At 46.3% G+C, this 13,845-nt stretch overlaps 1 protein-coding gene across 1 annotated transcript in view; it reads right to left on the reverse strand.

The window, feature by feature from the left end:
- The window catches only part of IGHMBP2 (immunoglobulin mu binding protein 2), a 114,774-nt gene that overhangs the window by 32,998 nt on the left and 67,931 nt on the right, over window positions 1-13,845 (reverse strand). Inside the window, exon 9 of the mRNA XM_019547248.1 lies at window positions 9,040-9,222. Coding sequence (XP_019402793.1) covers window positions 9,040-9,222 — 183 coding nt within the window. The remainder of the gene's footprint in view (window positions 1-9,039; window positions 9,223-13,845) is intronic.

Raw genomic sequence — 13,845 nt, forward strand, 5'->3', positions numbered from 1 at the left:
CCTTCAGGAGTAAATTGGATGCTTATCTTGCTGGGATCCTATGACCCCAGCTGACTTCCTGCCCTTTGGGCAGGGGGCTGGACTCAATGATCTCCCGAGGTCCCTTCCAGCCCTAATGTCTATGAAATTGCCATCCACAGTCCTTCTCCCCTCACCCCCCATCCCCTCCCAGGTTCTGAGCAAAGATACATCACCACCTCTCACTGAAATACTTCCTCTCCTCAGATCCGGAGGACAGATATATTCCTTTGCTAAACACAAACCTTAAACAGTTACCCAGCTCTTGGTGCACTCTCCATCCTTGGAAGTTTTTAAGACCCAGCTAGACAAAGCCTTGGCTGGGATGATCTAGTAGGGGATAATCCTGCTTCGAGCAGGGGGTTGGACTAGATTACCTCCTGGGGTCCCTTCCAATGCTCACTTTATATGTATTCTGTATCTGCCCTGCTCTCCCTCAAACTGGCATCTACTGAAAGGCTTGCCTCACACAGACAAGGTTATTAAAACAATTCTTTGAGTACTCCTAGCAGGCAAAAAATACACTTGCAGCCTCTTTCTGTTCCCAACAATCTCAAACTTGGGAACATTTGCTTCCGCAGAATCATCAGCTGATATATCTTTCAAGAGAGAAAAATCACCCTCTTCTGAGAGAGGAGAGGTTGCAGCAGCACATGTTGTTACCTTGGGGAAACAACCATCTGCGGTGTTTATTGAAAGGCTTACCTCTGGAGACAAAGGTGAAGTACCAGTGCTATAAGCCAGTCTGGGCTGCAATGAAAGTATCTTGCCCTGAAGTCAAGACAGTCACTGTAGCCAGCACCCCATGTCTGATGTAATCTGGTCTAATCTCCAGCATCTTGTTTACCAAAGAATTAGTGGAACATAGTAACAGTGGGCATAAAGTGCTTCTTGGGGACAGCCTGTGATTTTGATCCCACGTCTCTTGATACTTGGGACTTCTGATCTTGGAGCCATGTGATCGGGGAGAATATTTTCAGTAAGTTTCTAGCCCATCTGATGGCAAAGAAAATCTTGATAATGTGGTCAAAATGTAGTCTTAAATCTCAGAATGCAGACGGCCAACAAAGGGAATCTAAAATGTGCTATATTTTAAAACTCTTATAGTTTTATGCCAATTTCATGCCTTCAGAGGCTGTGTCCATATGATTTCCCTCTAACCCCAGGATCATCACAAAATATGCCCCACCTACTCACACATACCAGAGACCCAGCCATTAGGTAGAGTAGACAGCTTGGAGCAGACCTGGGTGCCTGCTCCCCAGCACCACTCTTGAGCTCTTCTAAGAGACAGCCTAAGCATGACTCTTGGATGCACATCTGGAGCCACTCTGAATGACCTGTTCTGCCCAGCTGTCAATCTCTGGGGGGTTACTCTGCCTTGTCACTGTCTTCTCAGGGCCAGAAGAGTGGCTATGACATGTCAACAGGAATAGGCTTATTATTTGCAGCCAGTCAGTGGTGATGATACCACTCTCTGGCTTCAGAGATCTCTATGACAGTGGACAGGCATGGGAGCTTCCTCTTATTAGCCCAACTCTCTGGCTTTCTAAGAGTGCTATCACTTGCTGGTAAGACTCAAAAGAAGGTCTGGAAAGAACAGTTTGTTCCTTAAGAAACTCTAGGACCAAGAAGGGATGCCAGGAGTAGAGAAAGCCTATCCTTTTGATACAACCAACCCCATTTCACTAAAACTCCCCAAAATGTGCTGCATGGGTATGACTGTGAACTATCTTATTATGACAGTGCCTAACAACTCTAAGCCTGGATCAGGGCCCCATTATGATAGACACAGAACAATCCCACACAATACAACACAGTACAACTCTGGCAGTATCCTACAGGTAAGTAGTCAAACAACCAGAGAATAGGAGAAGAGTACTGATAAGTGAGCTGGCATAATTTACTGTACTTGCATAACACATCAGCCAATTTTGGAGCTCAGGTAGCTTTTAAAGGGGCTGCACTCCAAGTGGCACAGTCCCTTTCAAGAAGCTGGCATTCATTTCCCTGATCTCCAGGGTTCAGAACCTGGAGTGTGGGCACTCCCATGGCTCCCCTGCTGGGATGCCAGCCTGTCCATGCAAAGCCATCTCCCACCAAGACCTTTGCACAGGGAGGGCCACATTGAGCAGTGCTTTTGTTCTACTCTAGGCATTTCCTAACGGTTTAAGTTTCAGCCTTGCTCAGAAAGCCACTTCCATTCACTTTCCTCCACACAGAAACTGTTGCCTATGGTCTGGCTGGAAAGCTTTTCCCAGTAGCTTTCATGCATACCCACTGGTCCTATCATTTATGCTGTGTTTAAAGTAGCAACCGATAGCTAATTATTGCAGCATAAATATTTCAGGGTTCCTTTACTTTTTCTGTTTTGTTGCAACGTCTCTGACTCACAGCAGCAAGCCAAGCCTTCAGATCTTCTCCAACCTACGCCTGGCACCCAAGAAACAGTCACATCAGCTGATTTCACGTACTGCCTGCTATTGCTTGTATGTACCTGATGTGCTGGATGCAAAACAGGGAAGCCCACATGACCTCAGAATCATCTCTGCAAGCAGTCTTCAAATTCTGTGTAAAACTCCCAGCCAAAAAACTGAAGTGAGACTGAAAATTGTAAATTTGCATCAAGAAATTGAGGGAAATAGGAAATATTCCTGAAGGGAGGGGATTTGCCTATTTTTTTAATTCAATTCAATTTACTCTTAAAAAATAAGAAAAGCAAAAAAATAAAGACAAAGGATCAAGCATCCTAACAACCTAAAATCGACCTGAAGCATGAGTTTCAGTTGTTATGGAAAGACAGACTTTCTTCATGGCAAAGGTAATGGTATAGTGCAAGGGTGACCACTATCTGTCCCAAAGAGATATGTCATCCAGCTTGTGGGGCTTCCTACAGGTCCAGAAATTTGGCAGCATGGGAAGCAGTGGCAGTATTAATTGCTATATTAATTGCTAGTAATTGCAGAGCTGCAGCAAGTAATATTGCCACTACTTGTCATCCTGCCAAATTTCCAGACCTGTGTCAAGCCCTGTGGGCCAGATCCAGAGTGTGGAGGTGAGTCACCTGGCCCATGAAACTGGAAATTTGGTGGCAGGAGAAGTGGCAGTTCTGTGGCTCCAGGAGAAGCAGCAATTAATGTTGCTGCCATCTAATTCCAACCCTGTGGGCCAGAGGACACAGCTCCACACTCTAGATTTGACTTATGAACCAGTCCCACGTTGCCCATCCAGCCCACAGGGCCCCATAGATTTAGTGGAACATTAACACTGTATTTTCATACTTTCAAATAGTTTGGTGTTTTTAATAAAGGGGTAGAGGCAAAGAAATGTAAGTGAGTTAAGAAGGGATGGAGACTTATTGTACATCGGCTGCTCTCTCCATGTGGCAACTCTCCATGTGTCTGTACATAATCCACAGTAAATGAAAACTACACTATAGTACCCTAAGCCTGTTTCACTGAGTCTGTGACGAGACCCTGCATTTGTCCTAGGAGAAAGAATTTTGTTCTGGGATTGTACAAGTGTATGTGTCCATTGTCCAAGTCCCCCCAATGTATGCCAGGAAAAATGTACTAACACTTTCTCCCCAGGATATGCAGTTGTATGTCTGTACAGTTATTGAAGTTAAATCCAGTCACTGCAGGTCATTGTGCCTGTCAGGCTCTTGCTAGCCACCTCCTGGTGAAGGAGCAGCATTGCAGCTTGGTTGGGTGACACGTAAAGTAAATGTTTGTTGTGTCTGTTCTGATCTGGATCAAACCCTGGGACAATGAGTCCCTGGTCAAATGAGATGTTTGTTTTCAGACTGAGGGAAAACTACACGGTTTAGCTTCCAATTGGCAGAAGGTAAGTGCAGGCACACAAAGCAGCTGCTCCATTATAACTCACTATAATTTTTCATTTGCCCTTATCCAAAGGCACTGTCGCCATAAGGTAAAATCTGCTGCACCTGTAGCAGCTCCTACTGACTTCTAGCAGCTCCTTTTGTAGTCAATGGGACATGATATGGATACAACAGTTTTTAAAGTCAGGATACTCCCAAACACGTTGCCTGATTTGGTCCCCAAAGTCCCAGTAAATTCTATCTTTGCACACAACTGTACATGTGAAATTTCAGGGAGGGTGGTTTAGCTTTGAAAATGCTAACCAGGTAAATGGAAGGGGCATACTTTTGATGGTTAGGTTGCTTCATCTTCACCTGTGTAGCATCTCACAAGGTTTAGTCCAACTAGAAAAGTTTCCAATATCCCTCTCTATCTTGGGGGAAATGAAGGATGAAATCTTGTCCTTCCCCAGTCTTGCCAGGATGCAGGATAGCTAAATTAATCCAATCAACATTTACCTGAACTTGGAGAAAGTAAAAAGAAAAGCAAAATACCAGATTTAAGAATTTGTCATGATGCCGAGGGCCTGACTGGAGTGGCCTACAGCCCACAGCTTTCACATACTAACAGACAACAGCTTCCAAAAGCTGTTAGTCCTCTCCTGCTTCCCTGTAGGGTGCTTCTACTTAAAGACTGACACTGTCATTACTGCTCAGCCTAAAGTCTACCTAATTATCCACTAGGAAGCAGAGCTAGCCAAATCATATGGCACAGGCCACCAATAATTGTTAGATGGCCTCAAATTTCATAAAGGCACCTGGATTTGTACCAGAACCCTAAATACAAGTGTCCATAGGTCCCAAGCCATCCAGTTCCCTAGGAATACACAGAGAATATCTTGGGCTTTGGGCTGGTTATAGGGACTGCCAGTATGGCTTCCCACACCTGTTAGGGGCTCCAGCAGGACTGTTAGCAGATCTGATGGAAGGATTAGGGTTTAGGAGTTCTGCTGTACTTAAGTAAATCTAGTATGTTTATGGTAATTATAGGATGCTCTTTTTTCCATTTTTTTATTTTGTAATATTCCACTAATCATACTGCTTTTCTGCTGTCGTGTACATATTCTACACTGCGACTAACTCTGTTATTTGTAGGATCATGGCATCGCCCTTCTGTCTGATGTATGCATTCACTCCTCCTTTCAGAAAGATGTTCCCATCATTAAGATAAGAGCCACCATTTGTTATTTAGAAGTGCTACAACACTGAGGAATTTCAGGACTGCTTCATATCTGAAATAAGATATGCAGGCTCTCTCTGGGGAGTTGTGCTGACATCATCAGCACTGATGTTTTAAGGCCTGGACCCCAAAAACGCTTAATAAATAATTTTACTCACTTGAAGTTAACAGAGTTTCTCGTGAAGGAGTAAAGTTACTTACATGCATTTGCAGAAGCATTGCGTGAAAGCGCTTTTGTGAGCTGATAATACAATGAGATGTAAAGCGCAATGCCTCTGCTGAAACCACAGAGAGAGAACCATTGATGTCTGTTGTGTGAACAGATACAGTGCTGGTAGCAAACCCTGTCTGTGTACTTATACAATAAGCAGCCGCATTAACTAGACAGCATGAGAAGGCAGGCCTTTTACATCTTCACCCGCAAAGATCAAAATAGTGAAATCTGACAAGTTCTTCCCATGTAAAACCACCACCTCTTTCAATTAGCTGCCTGCTTAATGGTTTTTCCTTGTTTTCATTTTTTGGAGAGGAGAGGTAGCAGTACTGTATTTTTTTGACATGCAACATGTACCTTTTTTCCCCTAAAATCAGCTAGAAAATAAGGTGAATGTTTCAAGCAAGGAAATACAGTAACAGTAGCTTCTGCACCAAAAGCCTAGAGCAGAGAAGTACACTGCACAAGCTGCACAGGGGACAGCAGAGTGAACATGTGGGGCTAGCTGCTGGCTACAGATATATTCTCTTCCCCCATGGTAGGGGCTTCTACTGTAGAAGCTGGTACTGACTTAGTAGGAGCCTCTTTTCCAGCACCTCCGGTTCAGCTCTATTGTATTTCTAAACCAGAGCCAAGCCCCAGATGCCAAGGCAGTGAGTCCTGCTGAATCAGTTGGGTAGACCCTGTGCTAAGTAAGATCAGGCCTTCAACTGATCTGGCAGGTGCTGCTAGCAGCCCACCCTGCTTGAGAAGAGAAGAGAAGAGAAGAGAAGAGAAGAGAAGAGAAGAGAAGAGAAGAGAAGAGAGGGCAGTCAGTTTGGCTTATATCTGCAGCATAAGGGGCATCTTGTAGCTAAGGGGTTAACAGAGCAGCCACAATGTTTTGGTCGCCTGAGACTGTGGCTCCCTGTGTTTTCTCTCAGAAAATACCATACTTACCAGAATTTTTAAGGAAAGATTTTTTTTTCTTCATTCGGGCTTTCAAAAATAAGGTGCATATCTTATTCAGGGAGGGGGTGCATCTGAGAAAATGCAGTGTTTTGTGTGCATGTACCTGCAAACAATTTGTTAAATAAAATGGAAAAGCAAAAAGCCCAGTACACAAGAGCAACTTGAGGCACAGGACTTGCTGATAGACCTTAAAGCTCTGTTCCTGGAACCATATCCACACTCATCACAGAGTCCCTTTCATATCAGTTAAGAGCTCTGTACAAGGTCTGCCTGTGCAATCCTGGTTGAAGGACTGTAGCAGGGGATGTGCCTTTTATCTGGGATCTCTTGAGTGTATATTAACAACATTTTATAGAAACAGACACTGGCTGCCATGGTCCTCCTGCTTAACCTGTGACAGATTAGGGTGTTATGCCTTGTGTTGTGTCACGGTTAAAGGCAGTTTTGTGAAGAGTTTAGAGTACTGATTTGTAGAGGATGGTTTTGTATAGGGATGCGTCAGGTAGAGGGTTGAAATAGTTGGCCTCTGGAGGCCTCTTCCAGTCCTACTTCTCTATGATTCTAGGACTGTAGCTCTAAGGTTTTTTTCTTTTGTTAGTTATTTAGGCATAGTACGTAATACACTGTGCTGGATCCTTAGCTAGCATAAGTCACTGTCATTGATGCCTGTGGAGCTATGCTGATTTATACCAGCTGATGGTGTGGCCCATGAATACAAACAATAAAGGTGAGGTGCACTTGGGTGTTCTATACAAGTAGCAAGCAGGTAAATGAGAAAGGAAAGTTACTGGTGAAAGGCCTTATCCAGAGAGTCTTTCCATAGACAGCAATGCATGCTGAATTGGACCCTTAGTGTCCTGGCATTGGTAACATTTTTCTTCATTCACAGCAACAACTCATTTTAATTGATGGCAGTTTCATACTTCATGCTATTTTTATACTATTCTCACACAGCATGTCATTGACACAAACATGAATATTATGGAGTGAGATAATCTCTCAAGTGATTTAAACCTAAAATGTGATCTACCATAAAGCTGTCATTCTCTGTTAGATATGTTTTCCAAATTCTAGATGCCACTTAAAAGAAAAAAAAGCCCGTAGTAATTTAAAGCACTCCATGTTCATGGCCCTACAGTATTTTATGCTTGCATGGCTCTGACCAAAGGAACATGAGCTACTGAGTTAACTTTATTCCCAGACATAATCTTAAAGTTTCCAGTTAGTACTGACTGTGGTGGATGTTGGTGAACACTTGATATAAATGAGGCAGTAGTCCATTCTGCTAAATTACAAAGGGAAAAGGGAAATCATCACAAACAACTGACCCAGCAGGCCTGAAATATATAAGCATAAATTGATCGTGTCACTCGGTATATCACCTTGTGAGCAGGACGATCTAGGCGTGGGGAGGTGGGGGGTGCACAGGGACTTTTCATCTTTGGAATGATTTTCAAAGCTGCTCATGTGCAAGTTTACTTTTCAGGTGACAGAGTTTGCAGTAAAGATTTTCAAAGCTGGTTCAACGTAGGTTTTATCATTCTCAAAGGAAATAAAGAAACCTCACTAACCCTACCTAACAATAACTTAGAAAAAAACCACAGGATTTCCCATTAATACCAGTGCTGAGCTCCTTCCAGGAACTCTGGCCTAATTAGACTGGAAAAAACCATTGCGGCAGTAATTGTCTCTTTTCAACATCTGTACAGCTCCTAGCACAATGGACAGCTCCCTGTGCCTGCTTCCATCCTGATGCTGATTGGCCTTCTAGATGGTAGCACAGAAATATTTAGAATACCTACTACTGATTAAGTATTGGGAAAATAGTCAATCTTTCAAGTGACATCCTTACTGCATTAATGCAGAGACTGTGGTTAAGGTACTGGACTGGTGTTTAGGAGATCTCTGTTAAATTCCCTGCTCTGCGCTCCAGAATTCCAGTGGGACCTTGGTTATTAAATTGTCCTCTACTTCTGTGCTCCCCCTCTGAAAGGAAACAATAATACTTCCTTTTCCCAACCCTTTGTCTGTTTTGTCTGTTTAAATTGGTAGCTCTTCAGATAGAGACTGCATACTGTTATTATTTGTTGTTTAATATAAAGGGAGTACTTACAAGCCTCTATTCGGGACTAAGAATCTGGACAGGATCTGGGCCCAGCACTGGGCACTCTACAAACACAGGACAAAACGTGCTTGTATTGTATGTATACTGCCTTGCACAGTGAAGCCCCATTCTCTACTGGAGCCTAATGTGCTATAAAGGAAACATAATAATTCACTGAGGGAGCGATCTTGCCTCTTCACTAAAATCAATCATAAAAACCTCCCTCAAGTCTGGGAAGCAGGATCAGCCCCAAAATGAAGACTCTGAAAGACTTGACAGGCAAGCTTTAAAAAAACCCCCGTTTTGAAAATCCATTTATAGATCTGTCTCAATAGGTGTGTAAGCTGGTAAATGTTCAGATCTCTCTGTTCTGAGCAGGAGTTTTGTTTCAGGTGGCTGTGCATGAGGCCTTCTCAGATTATAACGAGTTGCGGGAGGACTTCTCTCTCCCCTTTGCAAACAAAGCAGCGAACAGAACACAGTCCTATGGGCTTCCATTCCATAAGCAGCATGAGAGAAAACAAAATCAATGTTTGCAAAATGAAATCAAGACAAAATTGAATGGTTAAAATAAGAATCTACTGCAAACAAAGTAAAAATTGCAAGCTGGCATAAACATGAACTGACAAAGTCCCTTTCATACCACAACTCTGTTAAAGGGGTGGAAGAGAATAAGGCAGATCACTTACTTCAGCAAATGATGAGCCACAGAAGGGTGAGCTGTAAGTCGGCCACCATACATTTCTGTGGAAGCCCACTGCATTATGGCTTGATGCATCCGATATTGCACAGTCAGCATCCTCACAATGCTCTCGCCATATTTCTGAATTAGACGCTCCATTAAACTGAGAGAAAGACCTTTGGCGGCAGCCCTGCATCAAAGGAACAATTAACAAGACACACTGAACAGCAGAAGAGAACAAGGCTGTATTTATTTCAAGCAAGGGTGTCAACCATACAGCCCACAAGCTGGATCTGGCCTGCGGAGGTGGACCATCTGGTCTGTGCGGCTTTTCGCTACAGCTGCCAGTAGCGAAGGAGTTAATGCTACAGCAGGGATCAGCAACATATGGCCCACAGGCCAGATCCAGCCCATGGGGCCACTGGGCCTAGCCATGCATATAACCATGCCCATGCCCACACTGGGGCTGGGCATCAAGGAGCTGCACTAAGGCTAGGAACTTTCCACTAGGAACTTTCCAGCTGTGCCTGCACCACTGCTGCTTCTCTCCATCTTCCCAATTCTGGTCTGACATAGGCTGAGTGGTTTCAGCAGCATGTCAGCAGCAGGGAGCTTTGTCAACACCATGCTAAAGCCAGGCATCTAGGGAGCTACGCCTATGAAGCTGCTGCTTCCCCCGGCCTCCTGCTTCCTGGCTACAGTACAGGTGCAGCTTCCAGTTGATGGGAAGTTACACCAGGGCTAAACAGCTGGAACCTGTGTTTGCACTGCTGCCACCTGCACTGCTGTGACATAGCCAGTGGGGGGAGAGGGAAGAAGCGGTAGCAGTGTAGCTGGAGTTTGCAGATACCTGGTCCCAGCTCAGCTTCCCACTGGCTGGAAGTTGCACCTATGCCACAGCTGGGGAGTAGGGGCACAGGGAGAAGCCCTTGTGCTGACCTACCAAAGCCACCTGGACTACACTGGGCCAAAGGCAGGTTGTTCCAGCCCATGGTTTGTAAAAGGCTGCTGGCCCCTGCACTAGACTGTGGACCTATCTTTAGATATGGTTTGGGGCCTTCTCTCTCCTACCACTTTAGGGGTATTAAGTAGAGGTGACTACTGCTGGTGAGAAGCTAAATCTGGACATGGGACATCCAGTCCACAAGAGGCCTTGCGGTTTGGATGAGGCCAATGGGGCCAAATACATTTGACAATTCTGGTTTAAAGATTGTGAAAGAGATGTCATCAGCTCAGCCACCACTTTTCCAGTCCCCCTCATTCTTAAGAGACTTCGCTTCAGCTGGAGATTCACAACTCAAAACACAGTAGCATAAGTGGTAATGCCCTCCCAGCTTCCCAGGAGCACAGGCCCACACACTAGCTGTAGACAGCACTACATCTGAGTATGCCTGTTTTACACTCAGCCCCTGCTGAAAGAAAGCCCAAGTTGCTTTCATTGTTCTGATTGCTTATTCTAACTTCATTTTAAATCATCTTCACAAGATTATGCCACCTGCACCTATTTCAGTTTCTCTGATACGACAGTGGCCTCTGGGGAAAATGTATTTAGACTATAAACTCTCTGAGGGAGGAAAAATCTATTTGTTCTGTATTAGTATTGCTCCCTGGACAGGATCCTGGTTCCTGACCGTGTTCCTAGGTATTACCCCAAAACAAAAAGGAAAAACTGTGTGGTGCTCAGTAAAGCTACCTCCCCAGTTATTAACTCCCACAACATGACTGCAATTAAATAAGGGACAGATAAGTACTGTGTTATTTCGTGAAACAGTAATATGCATTTTTGTTTGCCAGACTATCTAGTCTTTACATGCGAGAGACATAGCAAGATGGAAATTGCAGATGAATTAGCATTGAACAGTAGAAGCCTCAAGGTGGATTTAATTGGTGAGAAAAAAAGTCTGATCAGGCTCTCCTCCTTTTCTGGTCACATAATGGGGCACGAGAAGTTCTCTAAAGTTAAAGCTTCATAATTTGGAGCAAACAGAAGAAAAATATTTTTGTAGTCAACACTCAGGGGTCAGAGCTAGATCTTTAAAGAACTCACTAATTTTATGACCATTAACAATGTTTGCAGCCAAGCAACTAAGAAGTCTGGAAGGGAGAAGTGATGACATCCTAGTGACAGAACATATGTTGAGAGTTTGGAGGAGGCCAGAAGGTATCCCACCCATGTCATGGATTACACAGTTCACACTGCTTTGCTACATCCAACAAAATTAAGTCAAGGCAGATTCGTGCACTGCCCCACAATTCAAACATTGGATCTTAAAGTCTTGGATGGCCAAGCCCCAGCCAGGGGTATAACCACAGATGGGCGAGTAGGGCACAAGCCCCAGGTACTGCCTAAAGGGGATGCCAGAACAGAGCTAAGGGGGTCCCTCACACTCCCAGCCTCTGTCCCCTCCTCTTCCAACACCCTGAACCTTCCTTAAGTAGCTCTGGCAGCAGGAAGGGCAGAAAACCAGCAGTGGTGCACGGCCAGTGGTTCATTGCTGCTGGGGGAAGTGTCTTTTATTGCTGTTGAAAGATGGCAGCTTTTTGGCTGTTCAAGATGCATGTTGGTGGCAAAAAAGGTGACATCTCCCCCTGTAGCATCAAACCTCTGGCCACTACAGTATGTAGTACCACAGCCCAAAGTGAAGTTCAGGCCAGTTGCACCCCTCCCCAGCAGGTATCAATCAGCTCCCTCTGTGGTCTGTCTCTTTTGGTGGGACTGCTTCAGGGTCGACTGCTGCTACTGACAAACATTCCAAGTGCAGCATGTCATCCTCAGCCCTCTGAAAGCTGTGATCTTAAAAGAGGTAAAAAACCAAAAAGGAACAGGAATGTCATGAACTTCAACCATTTATGAAAAACAGTAAGTGTGCATGCATGCACACAGACACACAGAGCGACCCCTTTGGACCAGTCAATAATTTTATTACCAGACCAATGTAGCTGACCGGCAAATTAAAAACAAAACTGTGGCACTAAGTATGAGTAAAGCCAAAGCCTTGTCCCGGGCAAGGAAAGCAACAGCTCTGTGATCAAGGGTTGATTTAAAAACATATTGATGTGGAGTGATTTTCCCATCCAGGATCACAACCGAATAACTCCCAGTTTGGTCCTTCATCTTTCCCTCAACAGTGCTAAAGTTGTGCAAGTTCAAAGTTTGGCCATGAAGGCAACTACGAGAAAAAGCAGTTAAGATTAAGAACAAAGAAAATTTAGGGCAGGTAAACCAGGGAAAGCAGAATCAAGTTGGACAGACTCTGGCCTAAACTGACTGTAGTTTCTGGACTCCACTCTCACGATCCAGGACCAGGCATTGAGGCACCTGCACGACGGTGAGGCCTACTGCAACCTGGGGATGCCCACTGGGCCAAGCAGACACTGGAAGAGACCATCCACGGGATCGTGCAGGACACCCACAAGCTGGACTCATCCCTGCTGGCCCCCTGGCAGAAGACAGACGCAGTGAACACCTTCCTCATTACCCATGTCGCGTTCGTCCTGAGAGGCTCGGCGGTCCCCAAGGCCCCCCTCAAGAAGGTGGACACTGAGATCCGGTGACTGCTCAAGAAGTGGCTGCACCTGCCGCTATGGGCCAGCAACGAGGACCTGCACATTCCCTACCGGCAGGGAGGCGCCAACATCCCCCGCATAGGAGTCCTCTGCGACATCGCGGTGGTCACCCACGCCTTCCACCTCCTGACCTGCCCAGACACAATGGTAAGTATCATCACCACCAGTGCCCTTGAGGAGACCGCCCGCAAGAGGATCACGAGGCAGCCGACTGGACAAGACTTGGCCACTTTCCTCAGCAGCTCGCTGGAGGGCGAGTTCAACCGAGACAGCGGGGACTTTGCCTCGCTGTGGAACCAAGCCTGCAACGCCACACGCCGCCTCGGGAAACACATTGGCTGTGCCTGGACTTGGACCGAGGAGCGCCAGGAGCTGGTAGTCTCCCTGCAACCAGCCCCGCACACCGACCGCATCACCGTGACGCCCCGCACGAGGACCTTCCTGGAGAGGTTCCTGAAGGACGCTGTCTGAAACAAGTACGCTGGCGACCTGAGGGCCAAACCCAACCAGGGCAAGGTCTTTGACGTCACCTCGAAGTGGGATGCTAGCAACCACTTCATGCCCAGTGGGAGCTTCATGCACTTCGTGGACTGGCGCTTCCCCCACCGCACCCACCTCAACTGCCTGCCTCTGAATGGGGCTGTGCACTTCAGCCACCGGGACAAGAGGTGTCGACGGTGCGGCTACACGGCAGAGACCCTCCCCACGTGCTGTGCAGCTGCAAGCCGCACGCCAGAGCCTGACAGTTCTGCCACAATGCTGTCCAGGACCGCCTGGTGAGGGCTATCCTGGCCACGGCAGGGGAGATCTCCGTGAACCGTACCATCCCAGGCTGCGAGAGCCAGATGCGACCCGACATAGTCATCACCAGCAAAGAGGCCAACAAGGTCGTGATCATGGACATCATCATCCCCTTCAAGAACCAGCGCCAAGCCTTCACCGACGCCCAGGCTCGCAAGTGGGAGAAGTACGCCTTACAGGCCGACACCCTGAGGGGCCGCGGCTATGATGTGATGTTCAGCGTGCTCATCATGGGAACGCTCGGAGCCTGGGACTCCAGCAACAAGAGAGTCCTGCATGCCACGTCTCCTGCCGCTACGCCAAGCTGATGCGCTGCCTCATGGTGTCCGACACCATCCATTGGTCCGGTGACATCTACATGGAACGCATCACGGGCCACCACCAGTACACCGACCCCACCAGACGAGCCGCTGCCGGACTGGACCTGGAGCAAACCCCCTGAACC

The sequence above is a fragment of the Crocodylus porosus genome, unplaced genomic scaffold, assembly GCF_001723895.1.
Source record: "Crocodylus porosus isolate Cpor-Errol unplaced genomic scaffold, CroPor_comp1, whole genome shotgun sequence".
Classification (NCBI taxonomy): domain Eukaryota; kingdom Metazoa; phylum Chordata; order Crocodylia; family Crocodylidae; genus Crocodylus; species Crocodylus porosus.